General features: G+C 33.0%; 1 protein-coding gene across 4 annotated transcripts in view; it reads right to left on the minus strand.

Annotated features, from left to right (window-relative positions):
* The window catches only part of LOC149775322 (cilia- and flagella-associated protein 119-like), a 35,058-nt gene that overhangs the window by 5,226 nt on the left and 5,380 nt on the right, over positions 1 to 24,452 (minus strand). For 2 of the 4 annotated variants that reach the window (XM_089944170.1, XM_089944169.1), the window contains exons 2-8: positions 23,534 to 23,565; positions 22,055 to 22,120; positions 17,925 to 18,094; positions 14,703 to 14,773; positions 9,096 to 9,212; positions 7,623 to 7,683; positions 3,925 to 4,008 (exon numbers count right to left, since the gene is read on the minus strand). In XM_089944170.1, coding sequence (XP_089800296.1) covers positions 3,925 to 4,008; positions 7,623 to 7,683; positions 9,096 to 9,212; positions 14,703 to 14,773; positions 17,925 to 18,094; positions 22,055 to 22,120; positions 23,534 to 23,565 — 601 coding nt within the window. The remainder of the gene's footprint in view (positions 1 to 3,924; positions 4,009 to 7,622; positions 7,684 to 9,095; positions 9,213 to 14,702; positions 14,774 to 17,924; positions 18,095 to 22,054; positions 22,121 to 23,533; positions 23,566 to 24,452) is intronic. The other 2 variants (XM_089944172.1, XM_089944171.1) reach the window with 1 other exon arrangement.

The following is a 24,452-nucleotide window of genomic DNA, read 5'->3' on the forward strand; positions in this document are numbered from 1 at the left end:
GACATCTTATTCACTATTCTGCCATCACATAAATCACTGACAGATCTTGTTTTGTTCTGATTTCAAGCAAACAACACAGATCCTGATCTGCCATCGCATAAATCACTGACAGATCTTGTTTTGTTCTATGATTTCAAGCAAACAGTACAGATCTTGATTTGCTATTACATAATTCATTGATAGATCAGATTCTACTCAAAGTGTCACAGATCCACATCATTCCTTGGCATATGAAGCTAGCCAAACAGTGTTTTGAACTAGTGCCATCTTTGCAAATGAAAGAGTTGCTTCACATTGCAATCAAAATCAAATGACCAAGTTTGCTACATTATCTATTACGTGTTCAATATAGTGACTTTGCTGATGTCCACATGCACTGACTCAAAATGAAAATGCATGTGAATGCTTGAAAAATGAGAAATCTGCATGCAGCATATATCATTGTCTACCAAAGCTGCTATGATTATTTCAAACCATCTTAGTAGGTAACTGCAATCAACGATATGATTGGATCTGTTTCATTCAGCTGCATCAGCAGAGTGGTAGACATTGTTTCAGCTATTTACACTGTCAAGAGTTGATGTGGAACTAACTGACCCTTGGCTAGCAAAGGTGTATCAATATGTATCCACAAACATTAGTCAAGTAAAAATTTAATTTCAACATTAGCAAACACACAATACTGTAAATCCAGAAATTTATACAGTGAATGTTATTTTCAAAAATGTAATAAGTACCAGATGTCAGAGCATGATCATTTCTTCATAAAATAAATATGATGTACATTGCTTAAATAAACTATGAAAGAACATTACAGAATAAATTTATATATAGACACATACTTCTTAACAATAACCAAAAGATTTTTATTTTTTTTAAAATGGAATATTAGAGATAAGATGTCAAATCTATTGTCTGAATTTGACTCCAATACTAATCTACTAGTATTTAAAAATTTACTATAGACCCTTTAAATTAAATTAACAATCCCATAGTGAATTAAGTCACTGCCATAAATATGTCACAAATAAACCACATCATGATGAATTTACAAATTCAGTTCTGACTACTTTCATATAAAACAAGAAATTTCTCAATTAAAACAAATTATAACTTTCACACTTATGGCTTCAACAGAAATTAATAAAATTAGTGTCTTTTTGAAACAAATGGACAGTAGCTAGTATATGTAATAAGAAAAAATAAGTAAAGAAATAACTGATTGAAATATCAAATTATGTAATTTCTTTGTTGCTACTACTTTTGTTGTTTTTCAAATGTATGTAATAAATAAAAAGAAAACTATCCATTATTTAAATATTGAACACTGTCAGAATTAAGCAAAAGTATGAGTCTGGAGTAAATCATAATTAGATGATGAAGAAGATATTGACACTTTTCAGATTATCAGCGAAGATGTACAAATAGTACCTTAGCAGAACTCTGGGTTTTTCAATGCTAAAAAATTGAATAATAATAATATAAGATTTGGGTCATTTGACAAGAAAATGATGCTTTATGGTATAAGAACTGTCATACATGGCCAAATGGCGGGACTTAGCATTGATCATTTTATGTCTTAGTGACATACTATGTACTTGTATTTCTTTCCAATCTCTTGTAAAGAAAAGTTTAGGATATGTCAGTATGTGTCCATATAGATAAGAGCAACTCTTTTATGCCTAACCTATATATGCCATCCATTACGCTTTTGGCATAATCATTATGCTTTTATTCACCAAATTGTGCGTTACTGTATTAAGAATTATGCGTTTTAGATATATCCCCCTCCAAACAAATTAATAATTTGTTTTCTCATTTTTACTAACATCCCATTAATCCCACAGACCGTATTCTAGAAAAGACAGCTTCTATGTAACTACAACATAAGAGTATGCTTGTCTGAAGACTTGCATGCACTTTACTAACAGTATTATGTTCTATTTATAGCATTTGCCCTACTTCAAGAAACATGCTGGTTTCTACTTTCAACTTTTGAACTCGGCTTCTATTTATAGCAGCTGTATGGCTTAGGAGAGAATATACTGGTTTTCTAACTTTTAATCTTTGCTCACAGATTCTTTGTTTTAATTCAGAACAGAACCAGTCTGTAGTTATTTGGCGCTAAAAGTCAAGTCATTTATTTTAGTCAATGCATGTTAGAGCAAAAATATTTTCAAATAATTTCACAGATGGATTAGGAATAAACGAAAAACTGATTCAGAGATGAATACATGAATTACACAATATAGCGTTCTATTCTAGGGATCTTCATGCCCCTTGCAGGCTGCATGGAAAGGATTTTAATATTGGTTATGGTGGTAAAACAAGAAACCTTGAATTAGCTCATTTACTAACTCCAGTACTGAGGTAACTTCTTTTTATGCAGCAGAACTAAATTGTGGACACAAATTTTATAAATGCAGATGCGTCATCTACAGAGTTCTTAACAAAACACAGACAACCTCCAGCAGTAGAACACTACATTGGTCCTTTGTTCAGACAGATGTTTCCTGATTCCAAAATTGTAGAAAATATGCATGTGCAAGAACAAAATCATCTAATATTGTTAGGTATTTAGCAGAAGATACTTCACTTAAAATTGCAGAAGCCATAAAAATTGGGCCGTTTAGTACTGCAACAGACAGGAGTAGTGATTGTGACAACAAGTTGTACCAGTCTGTGTAAGAGACTTTGACAACGAAAACGGCAAAGTCAGAGTGCTCTTCTTTCATTATCAGAATTAACAGTAGATTCCACTGGAGAAAATATTTTATTTATTTGCTTGATAATACTTTGAATAAACTTAACTTGGCATAATTGTATGGGGTTTTAAGCTGATACTGCATCAGTCATGACTGGAATTCATAAATGAGTTGCATTCTATATTTTGGAAAATGTCTTAATCATTGTACATATCAGGTTGTCTCTGTCATATGATGCACCATGTTGCAGGAGAAGCTGCTGATAAATTAGAACTCCTGAAGTATCAAGTTGGTACTCCACTCTACCTGACAATGTACTTCATACGGACAGAGTTGATTTTTTCATCTCATTTCCCAGGTAAAAGACCCAATAACTGTAAGATATAAATTTCCTCTTCTTTGTCAGATTATGATAGGAATATTGGTTCTTTACCATTCTAATCCTGACTGAGAGATTGTTCAGTATTTTTCACAAAAATAAAACTGAATTCAGATCCAGGCTCTCTAACCCAGCACTTAGTGCTTTACTGGTGTGCAAAACATTCATAATCTCAGCTGGTACAAAGTGTTTTGAAATGTAATATGAGTTGGCTGCTTTTTAAAGCTCAAAGTGTTCAATATGAAAACTTGAAGCAGTAATTGATGTTAAAATTCCAGAGGGATAAATAAATCATTTTGTACAAATGCTCATTGAATTTTTATTATGTTATATGCGGATTACTCTTTTTGTCCACTTGGATTACACTTTTTCCTCGCCAAAAAGGTTGGCATGTAAGCTAACCACTTTTATACACAATAATGATTCTTAAATCTGTTTTATAACGATGTGAAATATCTTTCTCACTACATGTAATCATGTTTTAGTTAATTCTTTTAAATCAGAAATAAAAGAGAATAAAAAATAAAAGATTATGATATCATAATTTATATTATAACATGTAAACGAAGAAAAAAAAAGAAAATATTCACTTGAAAAGTGCTAAATGGAAACAGAAAAAGTTAAGTATACAAAGACCATATACTCTAGAAATATTTAACCTCACAATCCAATGTGCTACAAAAAAAAGATCTGAAATCCCACTAGTACAACTTACAAAATCCCACCACACATGATTAAAAGCAGAGTTTAAAGAAAATGACAAGCTTGGAATTCCCATCACATGTGCTAGATTAAAAAAAGAAAATATGACAAAATCCTCGCTTTTGTGCTTATTATCACCTAGATCATCCCATAAATCGTCAGTGTCATCCAAGTGATCACCCAATGGATCTCCAGCATGTGTTGGTCTTGTAGTTTTTTTTGCTATAGCATAATGACAATAAACATTACTATGTAATAATCATATATTCACGTACTAATGAAATACATGGTGGCAGTAAACTTTCATGACTATTTTAAAGATGGTAAGTAATAAAGGATTAATATATTTATTTGTATTACTTTAGTACCATTAGTACTTTGATTTATATCATTAGTGCTTCAAAAATGACTCCTCTGCTTTTATAAAACTTCAACATGAGAATGTACTCAACTCAAACTTCTGCCTATTTGTAACATTGTAATTAAGCTAAATTTAATGTCAGTATCTTAATTTGAAGCCTCAAAATAACCAGCTTTTTTTTCAACAGATTAGTCTAATGCATTTATCCTAATGCGGTTTACAAATAATCAACATGCATAATTATGGCTGAGATTTACTCCAAATTGAGAGACTTTATGAAAGTGCAATCTGGCATTTCTATCATTCATTACTATAATTTAACCAATAAAACTGTTAGACTTATTGACATTGAAAGTGCAATCTGGCATTTCTATCATTCATTACTATAAATTAACCAATAAAAACTGTCAGACTTATTGAAATTTTTCTTCACATGTGCAAAATCACTAACACTGTTAGTTCTCTTAATGCAACTGTAGCACTATTTTAATTCTCTCAACCAATAAGTCAATAGCTTTCAACATTATGGTCCCTATAAAAAAAAAAAAAAAACAGTCATTGCTGCATCAACTGAGATTTTGTTCTCAGAGTAGCATTTCATAACATGAGAATCATCTGGAAATGACGTATCCCATATGGTTGTTCAACATCTGAATGTCAATAAACTGCAATGTTTTCTCTGTTACAGTATATCACAATACAGACTGAAGATAATGATGGAGGTTGACAATTTATCACAATACAGACTGAAACTATAGATACAGGTTCACAGTGTATCACAATACAAATGGAAACTACTAATACAGGTTGACGTATCACATTACAGACTGGAGCTACTGATATGGTTGTCAGTATATCACAATACAGACTGGAGCTACTGATAAGCTTGTCAGTGTATCACAATACAGACTGGAGCTACTGATAAGGTTGTCAGTATATCACAATACAGACTGGAGCTACTGATAAGCTTGTCAGTGTATCACAATACAGACTGGAGCTACTGATAAGGTTGTCAGTATATCACAATACAGACTGGAGCTACTGATAAGCTTGTCAGTGTATCACAATACAGACTGGAGCTACTGATAAGGTTGTCAGTATATCACAATACAGACTGGAGCTACTGATAAGCTTGTCAGTGTATCACAATATAGACTGAAACCACAGATACAGGTTGACAGTGTATCACAATATAGACTGAAACCACAGATACAGGTTGACAGTATATCACAGTACAGACAAACTATTGACAGGTTGACAGTTTATTACAATGAAGACTAATATAAGTGATACAGATTCACAGTGTATCAATACAAATACAGATGTTCAAAACAGTTTTTGCATATGATTGCTAAGGAAATTACATTGTTGCTAGGGAAGCCACCCCAAACAGTTTTGATAGAACATGCCCTAACAAACATTTCTAACAAGCTTGATGTAAACTGGCTGAGCTATTTTGTAGACGAAGTTGAAATTTTGTTCCAAATGATTGTTATTGGAATCCACACTGTTACTTGGGATATTTTATAGAGCATGTCCTAACAAACATTTGTGCTAAGATTGACCACAAATGGCTCACAGTTGTTCTGAAGAGGAAGTAAAGAACAGACCATAAGGTAGATATGGAAGCCAGATGAAATCAAGGGGAACCATAGTGAGAATTATTTTGGTACAGCATGTTGAATGGAATGATCGTGCTAAATCTGATTCAAATTGGCCCAGGATTTTTTTAAGAAGTCAAAAATAGCAAATGTGGATGGAAACAGGGTCATGCCATAAGCTCACCTTGCTTAAAGTGAGCTAAAAGCTGTTGCCTTGTATCTTCTATATTTATTTCAGTAACTGCAATGCACAAACTCTTTTTAAATTCCACTAAATGAAAAGTTTTAGTCTATTTTTATTTAGTTTATTTTCAGGTCTGAAAGTATGTTTCAAAGAATAGTGGATGTACATATACTTAAATTCATTCTGGTAAATGGTTCATTTCTCCCCACTGGATAGTTTGCTTTTTCATGCTTACCCCATATAGATATTTTTAATAAAACTTCCCTAAAAGTGCATAAATTTTATTTTTAAATCATTAAGTGTATCACCATAAAGTAACACAGAAATGAAAGTAAATTTTGTTTTGATTCATTCATTTAAATTCAATAACTTTACAATAGATTTCTGCAGGGATACAAGTAATGTTGCAAGTGAAGTATCCAGATGGGTGGTATCCCAAAAAGTTATTTTAAGGTGTAATATATTTCTCAACTTTCTTTTCTTTGCTTTGATCTTAATATTATCTCTGTGATTCAGATCCTCTCTTTATGCGTTCTTTTTTTAATAAGTAAAACCATACCATTCCTTAGAAGGTTTTAATACTTTCCTTAAAATAATAATCCAATCCAAATTCTCATTTTTCATTACTCTGTCTTTATTAACCCTGACCTTTGTTATTGCATACTTCCCTGCAGCGACCATGCAAAAAAGACAACTGACAGAGTTTACGGTTTTTTCTTCTTCTCTTTTATGTGATATTGACAGTTTTGTTTTCACATGTAACATTGTGATTGCCACCAAATACCAAAACCTACATTTCTGTCATTGTACAATCTTGCCAAGCGCAGTTAATAAAATGCTTTTAATAATTAGATAATCAATGAAAGCATCTCATTGCTCCTTCAATAAAATGTAACTTTTAAGTGCTTCATTATGGCAGTTGATATTGAGATCAGGCAGATCGAGCTATTTAATATTACTTATGGTTACTGGTTTCACTAGGCTTAAAGAAAATCATTTGCATGTGATTTTCAAATACTTGCTTACTTTAAAGGTGGGGGTTGTTAAATTTATTTGGGATTCAGTAATTTATGTCCTACAGTCAACACTGTATGTGTGTGTGTTGTTCATGATGAGTATAGTACACGTGTAATCACCAATTAGACTGCTTTTTTCATATAACCCAATTCATCTACTTGTTCAGTTTGCTGAGATTCCAATATAAAAATGCCTAGTTAATTATGCCCCAAAAGGCAAACCATACTTTTATCAGGGTATAATTATGCTAAACCTTTATAATGAAAAATTAACTATTGATGTACAGGCAAAATATGCTGTCTCCTAACAAGCTCTTGTTTTGCATTTTACACCCTATCTGGAATATAAAATATCCTATACTTCCAGTTCCATTCCTACCATTTTGGTCTCTCCCCTGGTTATGCCTAATGAGGTTATGCCCTTTGGTATATCAATAGCTAATCTCAGGAACTGATAACATGTTTCTTAAATTAAAGTTCTTGTTTTTAACTTATAGCAAATTTAGATTCATGGCTTCTGATAACTTTTTATTGTGTGAAACTGTTTTCATGCATAGATGGGAAACAATTAATGAAGAGCAGCATTTCAATATAATGTATAACCTTTACCTCATGCATAAGGGGAAACAAAACGAAGTACATACAAAATATTTAAAAAATGTAAAAATATTTACCCTCTGAAGGGGGAGGTGTTTCAGGGATGCCAACATAACTTAAAGTCAGATCCAACCGCACCTGCAAAGTATACATTTGTTATTATTTACATGTATTTAGATATCTGGAAATATTTTACCTATTTCATTTTCTGTAAGACCCCAGTAAAGTACAGAGCATTTTAATTAATTTACCTTAATATAATTAAGTTTATTATAGTCAATCTCTTTTTCTTCATCTTGTAATTATTATAATCAAACAGTTTTATGTCAGAGTTAATTCTGCACATTAACTATTGTTAGAAAATGTAAACCCTTCTGCAATGAAGAATCTCAGAGACACAAAGATATACACTTGTGTCATTTTTCGATCCATATAAGTATTTTGTCAAATTTGTACTTTTTCCTCCATTAACTTGCTTTGGAAGTTAATTGTATCAACTTTCCTATAACCATTTTTAAGCCACTCAAGATGATCTGTTTTTTACAATTTATGGATACCTAAAGAAACAAGTTATACTTTCCAAACACTCAATCCTAATTTATAATCACAATCTTATTTTAACATTATTTTAAAAAGAGATATTTTACACATATTGTTCCTTCTGGCCCCCCATCCTGTGGACCCCAAATCCACCACCCAAAATCAAAAACAACTGCACAGAAATGCAGGAGATGAAGACACTTTTGAAGCCTAAAAATGAGGTATGGGGCTGACATAACACAGGGGCAGCAGAATGAGAAAAAAAGTATAAGTACAATCAACAGAACCCAATTTCTCTAAATACTTAAACAAATTTCTTTCTCAAACTGAAATGTTTTAACAGTTTTACTGCTTGGCTGGAAACAATGAAATGTTCACTTAATGTATAGCTGGCATAAATGAATGAAACACAATCATTACAGTTTGGATTTTCCTGAAAACTTACAAGTCGAGTCAAGTGTGAACTGTTCAGAACCAGATCTGCCATCGCATAATGTGTTGGCAGATCTGGGTCCATGCAGTTTGTTAGGAGTAATTAATATAAACAGGCCCTTATCTCCCAGCACATTATGTGACAGTTGATCACGGTTTATGCTTGCAGCTGGACTTATAAGTGAATATAGATCAGGTATTGTTTTATCATTGAAGTAAATTGGATAACTTTTTCAAATCTGACAAATTCCTCAACTTTTTTTTGTCAAGAACAAAAATTTCTAAGTGTATAATTTTACTTATTTATCCTTTCTATCTTGTTCTTTTGGACAGCAATTTCCAATCTGTTGAAGTATTGTAAGCAAGGCAATATTAAATCTCAATGTGACGAGTCGAAAAGTGTGCGAAACAAGGGCTTATTATTCTAACAATTAAGTTTGACATTTTTTGCTAGAGTTTTCATCTATTGAATATGAACTGGATGGAGGAAGTCAGTAGTGGTATTTAATTAGATAAGAAAACAATTAAATTTTTAGAAATGATTTGAATCATTTCTTGATTTATTTTTAAGCACCTACCAGTGGTGTAAAGGCATACTTGTACATTTTAAAATGGCGGAAGTAGGTATTAACTGTGTACTCTTTAATCATTCGCACATGGTCTGCTGTGAACAGCTCAATACTGTGAGGTGGCCGCTGGAAAATAAATGAACAAGTTGCTCCAGTTATTCTTAAGTCCATCTTAAGTAACTTCTAGAACCTTAGGAAACAGGACACTTCAGATCATGAACATCGCAAACAAACTGTGTGACAACTATACATCACTTGAAGGATAACTTGTCCCATGCAATATTATTTTAGACAACTCGGAGCCATTTGACTCTAAAAAAAAATCATAAATATTACTTTGCATTTGTTTTTTTCTGTTTGATTTAAAATGTCAAAATATAGTTAAGTAAGACTTGTGTTCAATGTAAAACAGTTGAAATAATTTTTCAAGAAGGTATACACAGGTTTCCTCACTGAAAAATAGAGCTTGACTAGGCATAAAATGGTTGCAAAACACATCAAAATAGTAATCACGGACTTAAATGGTAGGTAGGTCTGAGAGTGTATGTTGATGTTGTTACATTGATTTCTGTGATAATAAAAGACTATTTTTTGCTGTTATCCATTGGATAAAGTAGCTTTAATATAAAGTAATGTATTTTCCTATTAACACATTAACCCCTGGTGACAAGTTTACGTGGCAGGAGGTAGTAGCCTACTGCCAAGCTCTGTAGCGTCAAGGTCATGTATGATACACTAAAGTTGGTTGTATTATAGAAAGGTAGCCAGATGTAGCTGTACAATGATACAAAAAATCGGGAAGTTCTAGTTGCACTACAAAATACAGAGGGATCCAAAAAAAATTCCACCCAAAATTCGCCGGTGGTTGGAATCTGATTTTGTGTCTGGATATCAACTGCAAACAGACAGATGAACCTTATAAAAAAGTAGGATAAGATGGGCATTCGGAATAAAGAGTGGTCTCAATACGAAAATAATGGGTCTGTTAAGCAAAAAAAAAAAAGGAAAGAAAGAAAAAGAACTCCAACTTTTACCCTTCTGCTCATGTGCAAGCCAAACAGCCAATGAAAAATGATGTTTCTAACACAACTAGGCATTACGTTATTGGAAAATCACCTGGAAGTTGATTTATTAGGATTTATTCAGAAATAGCTTTCAAAATGTGTTTCCTACTCGAATTTCAGGCGAAAATGACAAAAACCTCCTGGGGTTAATTTGTTAATAAAACAGATCTGATGTGCCCTTAATATCAAGCGATAGTAAATGCAATCCATTTCTTGTGTAATGGGATCATATGGGTCATCTCAAAATGTTCTCTCTCTTGTGAAAACCAATATAATTATAGGAAGAGCCTTCTGTCTATTTATTTGATGGTAAAGATGGAATCAGGGCTGACATCAATATATATTCAACTAAGTTTAATATCATCAGTGAAGACGGCACATAAGACCTTACAAAGAGATAACTTTTTGTCTTAATTATAAAGATTGTATAGTACAAGACAAAATATTGTTTCTGACATAAATAAGATACAAGACTCCAATATAAATTTGTTACATGTTATCAGCTTATGTTAAGTAAAATAAATAGTATCAGATCCATTAGTTGTCAAGAATGTATCAAGATCAGGACAAACTTTAGTTAAGAAAAACAAAACATACGTCATTTTTTATATAATATATATATATATGTCCCATGTGTGTCTGTCATGAATGAGTGAGTGTTCGATCACAGTGCATGAAGCACAGGAAGGGCTGCAAATGTTGATTCTCTGCCAACTAACAAACGCCCCTGACACTTCTCATAGCTTTGAATGGACAACACTTTACTCATTCTACTCCTGATATAGTGATACTTATAATTTGAGAGAAATGTACCATTTGTATATTTTGAGTCTTCATGTCTGGTAACATATTATTTATATGTTAGAGAGCTGACACACTGAGATACCGTCGTACAGGTTGTGTATCATATCTGTCTCATTTGTAGTATTGTATATTAAGTATTCATTGTTTTGTTTTAGGTTTATCACATATGTTTCCTGTCTGTTAATAAACCCCATGACCAGTGAGGGTTATAGTCATATCAATAGAAAGCCTGACTTTTTCTCTCTACGCATTTTATTGAGCTCCTGAGACAAACCTAAAACTCCTTAGAGAGAATGAAGAATTTATTAAGTTCTGAACAATATTCCACTTTTCATTTCTTGAAAATTATATAGCATGCAAGACATTTAGAGACAAGGTGCGAAATGACATCAAAATCTGCACAAAATCTACATCATGAAGGGAATTCCCACTTAAATCGGTTTTAAAATAAAATACTTTTTTAAATTATTGTCATCATATTAAACATATTCATATTTGAAGGAAATTGTGTTAGCAAAGGAACCTAGACTCAGTTGTCTGATATATGAAGGGAATTCTGTAACCAAAAGAATCTAGACAGCTTGGACTCAATAGAGGTGCCAGCATGTTGTGCTGTTCAGTTGTTTTCTTTTCTAGCTTTTTCAAACTAAATTTGATGAAACTGCACAGATGCAATTGCACCTCACCTGGCTATTTTGATCTCTTTCTCATAAAACTAGAGTTGTTAACGAGTAGGAGCTTATAAGACAACCTCCATTTCTGTGACACCAGTCAGTATGTTTGGGAGTGTCCAATTAAATAAAGATTGTGTGTCACAACAACCCAGTTTTGGTGTGTGACAAATGATTCCTATATACTTTACATGCACATTTGGAAGTAACAGGTCAAAAGGTTGTTATAATTTGAGCACCTACACCATCTATTGGTAGTGTTTCAAAATTCTGGATATGAGTAATAATCTTTTAATTCTATTACGCATTCTGAGCGTAAATTTTATGGCAATATGTGAAGAGGTAATGAAATTTAAGCCAATAATAGTTCTCTGTACTTTTCTGTTCTAAACAGTAAGACATAGTGACAAAATGTTGGTGTGCAACACATAACCATTCCATCCCAAGATACATGAAAAAGTAAGTTTAACTTCAACAAATGTAGTGGACTAAATCATGTAGTTCTGATAGGGAGGATGGACACATTGTTTTTATTTCAATTTTGGAACACATCCTGAAAAGTAAGCTATAGTAACCCAATTTTGGTCTTAAACATGCCTATCCTAAACTACACTCGCAGTAAAAGTCTGGTTACAAAATGTGTTAGCATTATAGCGTAGATACCAATTCTTTGCAATTGTTCATTAATTCTGGAAAGAAAGGTGCAGTAACCCAGTTTTTGAGTGTAACATCATTCTAATGTAACCACACAGTGCAAGTTTTATGTGAATATGTTTAAATAAATAAGAGTTACAACCCTGACAGGAAGGATGTCACAATTTTTAAGCAGTTTTAATATATCCTGGAAATCAGGTCACAGAAATCTAGCTCTGGTAAGCAACACATATTCATCATAGGATGCATCTTTAGTCCAAGTCTGGTGGCAATAATACCTATTGCCAATAATACCTATTTGGCAGGAGAAAATATTTGCTCATTGACAAACGGGTGGTGGAGATTATACAAAAGCAACACTCTCTGGGTTTCTATTCATGGCTGTTCCTTACCAAAAGGCCACTGTCACAATGAGACCAATCACAGACCTGAGTTTAAATATGCATGCAGTAATGTCTGGTAATAAATGATTAATACAAATTTCAATGTTAAGTGAGTTTCAACCTAGCCTCAGTCTAGCATGCATGGTCTGGGCAGGGATCTCTCCCTGGCAGTAATGTGCTGATACCTTTACTGAGCCTCTGTTAAAATGTTTTGAAGAAGTAAACAAATGGTTATTCCTGATCTCTGTTGGTTGATGGTTTTAAAAGAAAAGAGAGTTTCGATATATGTTGGTCCTGGCAAATGGTGTTTTTACCATCACAGAGTTGTCTATGGCATTCAGTGGTTCTCAAACTTTTTTTCATGGGCCCTTTTAGCATTGCTGAGGGTCAGCACTTAATATTATCAAGCTGATTATACCATTAACAAACTATTGTACACCTTTCCACAGACCACCTGAATGGAGCTTGCATATCACTGTTGGTATGTATACAGAAAACCTCTGGTCTACAGCTTACCTGTAGGATACTTGAATGGACCAAGGCTTGCAAGTAGTTTAGAGCTATGCCATGGTACATTCTGACACTGGCCAACATTGTATGTTATACTGTCTGCTGGAGTTTTTCTCACTGTAAAGTTTGTTTCAACAATTTTAAGTGGACTAAGCCATTCCACAGTTAATCCTCCTGTATTGGCTTGTACATTTTCAATTTCATCTTTTTCATACTGACATCAATAGTCCCAAATCACAGTGCTCCCTCACTATAAGTTCCTTCATTATATCACCATTCCTTTTATAAGGCAGGTATGGTCATGGACCCTTTAAACAAAGTTGTACTAAAATTGTATGTATCATGTACTTCATTATAAAATGGTCTCACTATGTGGTGGTATAATGTATGACTCAGAGGGACAGAATTATAATGAGGGAATACTGTATCTTGTATTTCATTATAAGGTATACTGTATAGCTCCCATGGACAGCATTATATTTAGGGAATACTGTATACCTCCATATTCCAAAAGAGGTCATATCAAAGTAAAATAAACAATTTCTTATGATTTCCTATTTACTCTACAGAATATTAATCCTTTTCTATACTATTAATGTTACTTCCTGAATACATGTACATAAACATCAATTTAGAATTTTCAGGAGTTAAACCTATTTACTTGTGGGAAGTGAAGGTCTTGATATTAACGTTGTTCTTAAAGAGTTGTCACTGAAATACCAGATCATACTGTTGAAGAAATAATCATAGATTTAGTTTTGTCTGAGTTAAAATTCACAATCTTATCAGCCCATGATTGATTTTCGTGCAGATTTTCATTCAAGACACATCTAACATACATAAACATATACTAGTAACATGTCTGTGATCATATTCTTCAATGTTGAAGGTATTTGATAGGGAATTGAATCTAAAAATACTGGATCTCAAAAACCTGCCCATATCCCATATAATGTAATTTGGTCATCTAGTGAACCTGCCCATATCCTATATAACAGTGCTTCCCAAACGTTTTGGGCCACGACCCCAAAAAATATTAATTCTGTGCCTCATGACCCCATTTCTACATTTGTATAAGTTTTTTCACCCTCCAAACAAAACCTTGGCAAGCCTCCAGAATGTCTTTGCGACCCTGATTTGGGCTGCAACCTGGGGGTTGGGAACCACTGCTGCATAATGTAAAATGGTCTTGCAGTAAACCTCCTATATCCTGTATAACATAAAATGGTCATGTAGTAAATCTGCCCATAACCTGTATAATGTAAAATGGATATGAAGTAAATCTGCCCATTCAATTATAATGTCAAATGGTCATGTAGTAAACCTACCCATATCCTGTATAACATAAAATGGTCATGCAGTAAATCTGCCCATAATCTGTATAATGTAAAATGGTCAATGAGTGAACCCACCCATATCCTGTGTAATGTAAAAGATGATGGAATTATGTACTGAATATAGGAAAGATGCCTCCAAAATGAAAAGGCCTGCAAGAGGTTACTGGTTCATAGTGAATTAGTTGATACTCACATTAACAGCATGGCATAGTACCAGCTCCTTGAAATAGTTAAATGTCTGATCAACATTCCCAAAAGGAGTTTCTGAAATGGGAGAAAAACATTCTATATTCTGCACCAGCCTACAACAAAATAGAATGAATAAAATAAATTTGTGTTTCATGATGAAATGAACATGTTATATGGAAACTTTGTTTATCTTAGATCTAGTGTACACAAGTTTTAAACAACTGGCAAGCACTCCTTATGCCTCAGGTGTTGACCTTCGATGATAATTTGATGATATATAAAGAGAAGGGAAACAGATTATGAAGGATACAAGGAATCTTGGATTGGATAAGTGATCTGAGTTGATCCTTCCAACAGAATGTTTGTTCAGGATCTGCAGTGATCTCACTAGAATCTAGCTAAGGAAAAGTTACAGAATCTTTGCATATTCAAGTGACATCCTGGTTGGTTTTCCCAATTGGAAAAAAAGATAATGACAGGATTTTGGGCCTCTGGATTGGATCAAACTTGAAAAAAGAACTGGCATCGCAAAGAAGAAAAAAATGAATATTTACAAGGAACCTTGTTTCTTTATATAATTGAAAAGTAGCTCAACACCACTTCTGTACTGTAAAATGAACAACCGTGTCTGAAACAAAATTTTAAAAAAATATGAACAGTTTTTATGTACATAAAATCCTGCATCTACAACTAGGATCCCACTCATTTCACTGTGATAAACGAAATCCCATCATTAACTGAAGATGGTATAGTCGGAATCCCTTTGGGATGCTGATATTCTGGCTGGATTTCTTTATTCGACTGGTTCAATGATGGGATTGTTGGGATCCTGATGAAATTATATGGTGCCTGGTTAAATGAGGTTTTCACAGTGGCTCAAACAAGGGTGGGGATTGATTTATGAACCTCAAATAAAGGTAATTTAAATATAATACAGAAAACTATATAGTTTAATTTGAACTGGAAGGAAACATGATGCTAAATACTGCTTATTAATTAATACAATGAAAACCTGCTCTGGTCTCCACTTTATGACAAGAAATGTCATTACAAAGAAACATGCCAATACTTTTGATGGCAAATTATAGCTCTATCACTGCTGTGGCCTTCAATTTTATTTTGATTTATTTCAATTTTTATTCTTTTACAGAGAAATATCCCAATCCTACAGCAACATATTATTTCCATTTTTTGCTAGAGATTAAAATTTCTAGATCAGTGTTCATGATACCACCAATACTTCCCAGGTACACTTCCTTTCTTATCAACTACATGTGACTTCAGTCGCAGGTTTTCTCCATGCTACTGGTTATACTTTACAATACAACCCGTCATGATTACAAGGATTATAGTGGTCTCTAATTATAAAGTGCCTCATCAGGATACTGTCCCTGATTTAACACGGGTATGGTCAAGGATTCAGTTATACTATTTTAATCATACTTTCTATATATAATGTACCCCAATTTAAAGTGACTTCACCTATATCATGAAACATCTGTATGACTTCTCTAAACATCATTACAATGGATGGCCTCAGCTATTATATTAACAACATGTTTCAAAGTAAAATTTGCATTTCCCTATAAATGGGACTATTTTAACTAATGTCTGAATATATGAATATATGTCCCTACTTAATTTGTCAAGCACACATTTTGGGGGTTCACATTTAGTGTATCATCACAATATCCATTGGTTGGGTTTCCCAAATGGGGGGGTCTATTCCTCAGTATTATGAACCAGTGTGCTAATGCACATACTGGAATGTGGGGAGAACCTCTGTGGTGGCAACAGGCACCCGCTATTTTAAATGCCATAAGAGAGGTCTTTTACCCACACAGGGTGTGACTCTTCCTGCACAGGAAATTGCTATTTAACATCCCATTCTGACAGGCAGAACACTATTTATCATTATAAATGTGAATGAGGCACTGTAATCTCTCACAAATTTTATATTAATTTCAAGGCTAAAGGGAATATTTTGTAGCATTTCCAAGGTGTGACACAAAAAGACCTCTTATCATATTTAGTCTTTCAAATGATATGCATACAATAAGATTACATCTGTGTGTATTACTGTAAATCCTATCTTTGAGGAAACAGACAACCAAATCTCTTTGATTCAATACAACTGATATGATGTCATACCACAACAAGAGCTTTACAACAGACAAACACAACTCTTGGAAGCAATACAACAGCTATGCTGTCATACCAAAACAAGAGGCTTGCAACAGGCAAGCACATCTCTTGGAAGCAATACAACCATACAGGTTATGTATTAGACAAATTATTATCGAGATTTCACACACACACACCGTTTCCTATGCGTACGTACATTATCAGTTGACCCCCCCATACGCAAGTGTATGCATCTGGGTTAACCCCCCCTCCACCCTCCATGCATACTTACTAAATGGATGGCCCATATGCTGTTATACCACAACAATAGGTTAGCAACAGACAAACACATCTCTTGGAAATGATACAGCTGATATACTGTCATACCACAACAAGAGGCTTGCAGTCTCTCACTGATTAATACTAGTCTATGAGCCATTGTAAAAACCAACTGGCAAGGTCATTTTGGTTGAAAGGCATTTTTCATCAAATTTATAAGGAAACCAGACAGTTGTTTGGGAGACATCTAAATGGTCAACCTTGGCAGAACAGTTAAAGCTAATAAAAAATGGCTCTGGTACAACACACCCCAAATAACATTCCCATCAAGTTTGATCAATTAAGCTCAGTAGTTTTGGATGGGATACTGAAAATACATGATGCACATGGTTGCTTTGGCTGTGGCTGCAAAGGAAGCCATTCAAAATGCAATTGTCAAGAAAATGTCACAATAAATAATCCTTCAAATCTTGACCAAAAACAGCTCAATAGTTTCCAAATTTCATTATAACCAAGGGTAACAATTAAAATATGAAACTCTGGAAGGGACCTTGCAATGTATTTTCTTATTTATAACATTTTGTTATGCTGTTGTTGTTGTTGTAGGGTTTAACACCATTTTTCAGCACACGATAGGCTATACATGGCAGCCAGTCTTAATGGTGGAAGAAGAACCCAGGAAAACCCAGAAAGAACCACTGACCCTCGAGAAGCTACTGGCAAACTTTCTCACATACCCACCTTGGCCGCATTTTGTTATGTATGATTTCATTATACATGGAATTTACTGTGTACAAATGGCACCTATCAACCCTTGTACTACCTATGCACACATCATGTGTTTTCTTTATGATAGAGAAAAATGTAGAGGTCTGTTCTTTAGAGAAGGCGTTGTCACGGGCAAACTGCAGTGTGTAGTAATACAAATCCATCACAATCCCTGTCTTCAGATTTTCTTTGTAATCATCGAGGTGAAAGATGTCTGCCAGAACCCTGGAAAGTACACAGACTAGTTTTTAATATGACCTTCAAACTACTCAAACTTGTTAAATATCTCACATTCTGGAGTTTCTGCAGTTTATATATATTGTTTGAATTTAGTCTGATGAACCATTAAGGGGATACCGGTCACACATTCTACATATTGGTGTTGTTTATTTTTTATTTTATTATATATATATATATATATATATATATATATATATATATATATATATATATATATATATATGCTCCCACTATGATAGGCAGTGGGGACATATTGTTTCACTGCTTTTCTGTAAGTGTCACTAATTTTGGACTAATTAAAGAAAAACTATTTGAAGAAGATGAATTAAATGTCATTGTCATGATTATATGAGTATGTAAATAACATAGAATAATTTCACCCATAATACTAAATTCTAGACTTAAGCTTCAGTCCTTAATTAAGCAATCTGATTGGTTAAAATTAAAGTCTGACCCAAATTTGATCAATCTTTGGGCATGCTGGTGAAATTGGGGACTGATAAGATTTTCATGCTTTGTTCACTTTTTGAACTTAAACCTTTTTAACATTATTATTCAGAAACTGAATAACCCAATTAAGATTACCTGATTAACCCATGCATATTAGATTACCTGATTAACCCATGCATATTAGACTACCTGATTAACCCATGCATATTAGATTACCTGATTAACCCATGCATATTAGACTACCTGATTAACCCATGCATATTAGACTACCTGATTAACCCATGCATATTAAGATTACCTGATTAACCCATGCATATTAGATTACCTGATTAACCCATGCATATTAGACTACCTGATTAACCCATGCATATTAGATTACCTGATTAACCCATGCATATTAGACTACCTGATTAACCCATGCATATTAGATTACCTGATTAACCCATGCATATTAGATTACCTGATTAACCCGTGCATATTAAGATTACCTGATTAACCCATGCATATTAGATTACCTGATTAACCCATGCATATTAGACTACCTGATTAACCCATGCATATTAGATTACCTGATTAACCCATGCATATTAGACTACCTGATTAACCCGTGCATATTAAGATTACCTGATTAACCCATGCATATTAGACTACCTGATTAACCCGTGCATATTAAGATTACCTGATTAACCCATGCATATTAGATTACCTGATTAACCCATGCATATTAGACTACCTGATTAACCCATGCATATTAGATTACCTGATTAACCCATGCATATTAGACTACCTGATTAACCCATGCATATTAGACTACCTGATTAACCCATGCATATTAGATTACCTGATTAACCCATGCATATTAGATTACCTGATTAACCCATGCATATTAGACTACCTGATTAACCCATGCATATTAGATTACCTGATTAACCCATGCATATTAGATTACCTGATTAACCCATGCATATTAAGATTACCTGATTAACCCATGCATATTAGACTACCTGATTAACCCATGCATATTAGATTACCTGATTAACCCATGCATATTAGATTACCTGATTAACCCATGCATATTAGATTACCTGATTAACCCATGCATATTAGATTACCTGATTAACCCATGCATATTAGATTACCTGATTAACCCATGCATATTAGATTACCTGATTAACCCATGCATATTAGACTACCTGATTAACCCATGCATATTAGACTACCTGATTAACCCATGCATATTAGATTACCTGATTAACCCATGCATATTAGATTACCTGATTAACCCATGCATATTAAGATTACCTGATTAACCCGTGCATATTAGATTACCTGAGTAACACATGCATATTAGATTACCTGATTAACCCATGCATATTAGATTACCTGAGTAACCCATGCATATTAGATTACCTGAGTAACCCAAGCATATTAGATTACCTGAGTAACCCATGCATATTAGATTATCTGAGTAACCCATGCATATTTAGATTTTCCTAAATAACCCATGCATATTAGATTACCTGATTAATCTATGCATATCAGATTACCTGATTAATCTATGCATATAAAATTACCTAATTAATCTATGCATATTAGATTACCTGATTAATCTATGCATATTAGATTACCTGATTTTAATAGCTGATTTAATGCTGTTTCCTTTTTGCAATTTTTGGACATGAACTTACATCAAAGTAAAGCTTTTTCACACATGTATTGATAAACTACTGGACCACTGCAAATGAAGCAAAGCATGCCTGTAAACGTCATTACATGCAAAACATTACAGTGGATGAAATGTTTACATGTAATGATGTTTAAGAAATGTTTTCTATTTTGTATCAGTCTTTTACAGTTTTCAGTCTCTGACATGCATTTTGTGCTGAAAACCTTGTCAATACTAACTGCTCTGAAGCATTTAGACTAATGCAGACTAATTTAGTTTGACTGTTTATGTATATACATAGCATATATTCTTGCTTGTGAGTCGAGTCCAACTGCAAGTGACATTGCATAATGTGCCAGCAGATCAGGGTCAATGTTGTTTCTTCTACTGATTGCTCTGAACAAACTGCATAGACCCAAATCTGTCAGTGTTTTATGCAACAGCACATCTTGGTCTGTGCAGTTTGTAGTTGGACTCGACTTATAATCAGTTAGTTCTCTTCGTCCCTTCTGGGACATATGGCTGCAACTATCTTCCATCATCTAGGTCAGTCTTGAGCAAAGGCTTTTAAAGTGAATATAAGCGGTACTCAGGACTTACCTTTGATGACAATGAAATAAGTATAGCATGTACTATTGCATATTTTTGTTGGTAAAGGATATACTGAACTGTTTTTTTTCTTCTATTGGCATTGGGGAAATGTGTGTTTCAAAAAAATAAAGTTAGTAATTGTTTCTAAGCTAAGAAAACAGATTATTAAAATTATAGTATAAAATGTCATAAGGACTTATTTGTTACTTTTACTGACTCTTTACATAAATGGAAAAAATGTGCAAAACTGGACCAAGTGTCTTACTAAAGACATATTTAAGACAAACTGGTTGCTCCAACAAAGGATGTGTAATAAAATGGGGCCATACAATGAATTTTCTTTGCCTTTTGCATATCCAATAAATAGCTACATTAACCATATCAAGTATTTCTTTACGTTTTGAGCGACAAGTCACATAATACTCCAAGAATTTTGTGTGAGAAGCAATAATTAAAGATTTCCATGCTCTTTTAATTTCCTTGTGATCTTCTGACTGGGGCAATGTCAGTTACATGTTCTTGACAATGTAAACAGTTCAGGGTCTATTCCAGAATGCAATATTGCAGGATTCACTCTAAGTTTGAAAATAACTATGCATAAAAATTAACTGAATGCTAACTATCATGCATTATATTTTCAAGCCATGCATTTAAATCTTTAATATATTCCTCCTATATTCAGACCATTATTCTCCTCTTTTTTTTTTAAATGGGGGGGGGGATTCCCACCCCGATAATTTTCAGTTCTTAATCCTCAGTCAATAAAATACCTTTTTTAAATTCTTATTGCATTTATGATGCCTGAATTTCATTTGAGAAGATAATAAATTAGCTTTTTTATTATTTTTAGAATAAAATTTTATAACATTGTAAATATTCTTCAACCTGAGTTATCTCATATTTTATATATAATAATTATGTCCTTAGGTGCACAAATCATTTAAATTTTTTTTAAAAGAGCACAAAGATTTTTCAATTAAACAAATATTCTTTTTTCCAATATTCCACTCAATGGCTCTATTATTTCACTTAAATAAAAAATTAAATTACAGTTTAAGTTTTAACTTAAACTTTTTTTTTAATTTAAGGATTTATTAATTGTAATCAGGAAGTATTTCTGATTACAGATGAGTTTTACTTAATTATTTAATTTTATAAATTTTATAAATTGGGTATTATTCTGCATTTGCATAACAAAATCAACAAAAACAGAAAGAAACGAACTGCTGCAAACATACTGCTTTATGTGGTCTGCATTGAGAGATTCATTTACTCTGTCTAGATCATCTACAGTCAGATCTGCCCTGAAAAAATAAAAACAGTAAAAAGGAATTAATTACGGATTAGCTACACTAATCATTTCATATTACACCTCTCCCTTAATAACTCACGAGTGATGGGGTTCATAAACATTTACAGCGAGAGGGTCTTAAATTTTACTTAACAAATGGGAGAAAGATCAGTGCGATGCAAAAAACTTTTGTTGATGCATGAGAAGTATAATTTCCACTGTCTGTCACAATTATTCTTCTAATGTATTTTAAAATGCATGAATATTAAATACAAAGAAGTCAATTAAAGTCAATCAACTGATGACAGATATGTAATATCAATCAAGCTGGCATGCAGGACTAACAAATTTGTGTACGATTAAAGTTCAAGTTGTTTCTCTTTTAAGGTCAGAACCTATGCATCTATTGTAAGCAAACACTAAAAATCTTCATAGCTAAAATTACAGTCATGAACTGCCTGTTTGCAACCAATTTGGTTATTTTAAATGTCACTAATTACACTTCTTCATTGATAGCACAGGGCAGTTGCTGAAAACAACCCCAGAGTATTTGTACACACTAAAAAAAAAATTGGCACATGCAGCGAAACTGAATTACCAGTAATAAATAAAATTAAAATATGAATTTCACATTATAAAACTTAGTTGATAGTTTTTGGGCACAGTGTTGTCACCAATATACATTTCCAAATTTTTTATTCTTCTGTTTTGCATTATTTAATGTGAAGATATTTTTGTTCAAGAAAATCTTTGCAAAATGTATGATCTCTTATTTAAAAAAATTAATTTTATGATGATTCCATTTTTTGCATACTTAACACCATAACATTATTTTCAATGATAAAACCTCCAATATACAAAAACTTTAAATTTAACATTTTATCACAAATTTTATTGTTAAGCAATTTTCAGTCTATTATTTACTTTTCTAAAAGAATAAAAATTGGCCTCCACACTTGCCTCCACTTGATCAGCAAGTCTGTGAGTTACCAGGGTAAGCTAAAAGAAGGAAGCTGTGTACCTCCAAGGCTTCAATGCTGACCATGACAAATTTATGTGGGTGTGTTACATGCGGGTAAAAAAAATGTTTTCATTTAAATCCATGGAAAAAGTTTTTAAAACTGAAAGCCAAATGCAAAATATCAGTGCAATCAAATATGTTAAGTATAAAATTTAAAGGAATTGTTTTCTATAATTATGTCTATAAAAATCTCTAATCCACAGGTAAACACCATGGAAAGTTTAAATGAATAATGTAATGAGATTGTGATCAAATGATATCCAATGTAACATTTTAAGGAAAATTATACTAAACACAAAAAGATAGCTTCTTGTATCCTGATGTCTTTCTCCTACATAAACATTTTATGCTCAAATGGATATGCAAGTTATTCATAGACTATAATGGAAAAAAAATAATACATACCAAACACACACTTTGGCTTTGTGGTCTCTTGGCTGAAAAAGAAGTAAATGAACAAATCAGGTGGTACATATTTTTCCAAATTAAGATGTAAATGATTTTAAAAAATTATAACATTTTATTTTTCTCACAAGATCTGTTTTCTTATACACTACCATATATACTCACTTATAAGATGAGTCCAACTGCAAACTGTATAAACTTTTTTCCCAAGGCAGAATATATGAGAAAACTAAAGAAGTCTTAAGAATATAACCTGTCCCTAAAGCACCCTTTTGTTATAGATGCATATTTTGGGAAAATTCATGTTTACGTACACTTGATGATGTTGGAGGTTTTGGTAGTTAAAACTCCTGTTTTTATTTGACATACCATGAACTGAGAGGTATGCTTACCCCTACCAGTTCCATGTAAACATGTTAACTTTATCAATGTATTTTAAAACTAAAGCCTTGAAAATTGGTACAAGTGTATGAAAGGGTTTTAATTATCAATAAATTCAAGCATCTCTAAACACTAATGATCATTTCAGAAAAAAGGGATTGGGGTCAGAAACCACCTATTTTAAACTATAGACTGTGTGAACCATATCTCCACTCTTTAATCTGGAATAGCCCTGAGTAAATAGTCCTTTTGTTCAACAAACAATATCTGATTGGTTACAACATAGATGGTTATATTACACATAAATAATTGATACAACAGGCTCATACAAAATTACTTGAAAATGCATGTTAAGAAACTGTTATGAGCTCTGAAAGATATAAAAATCTGCAGTGATAATGACTCAAAATTGGAATTTAATTTTACTAACTTCAGATAATTCAGTACTATAGCTCATGCTATGAGTAGCATCCCTTACGTAGGTAGGCCTTTTATTTAATTCTGCTCTGGTTGTTCCCCTTGTTTAAATGGAGATTCC

Source organism: Sinohyriopsis cumingii, chromosome 19 (genome assembly GCF_028554795.1).
Source record: "Sinohyriopsis cumingii isolate HCF-2022 chromosome 19, ASM2855479v2, whole genome shotgun sequence".
Classification (NCBI taxonomy): Eukaryota; Metazoa; Mollusca; class Bivalvia; order Unionida; family Unionidae; genus Sinohyriopsis; species Sinohyriopsis cumingii.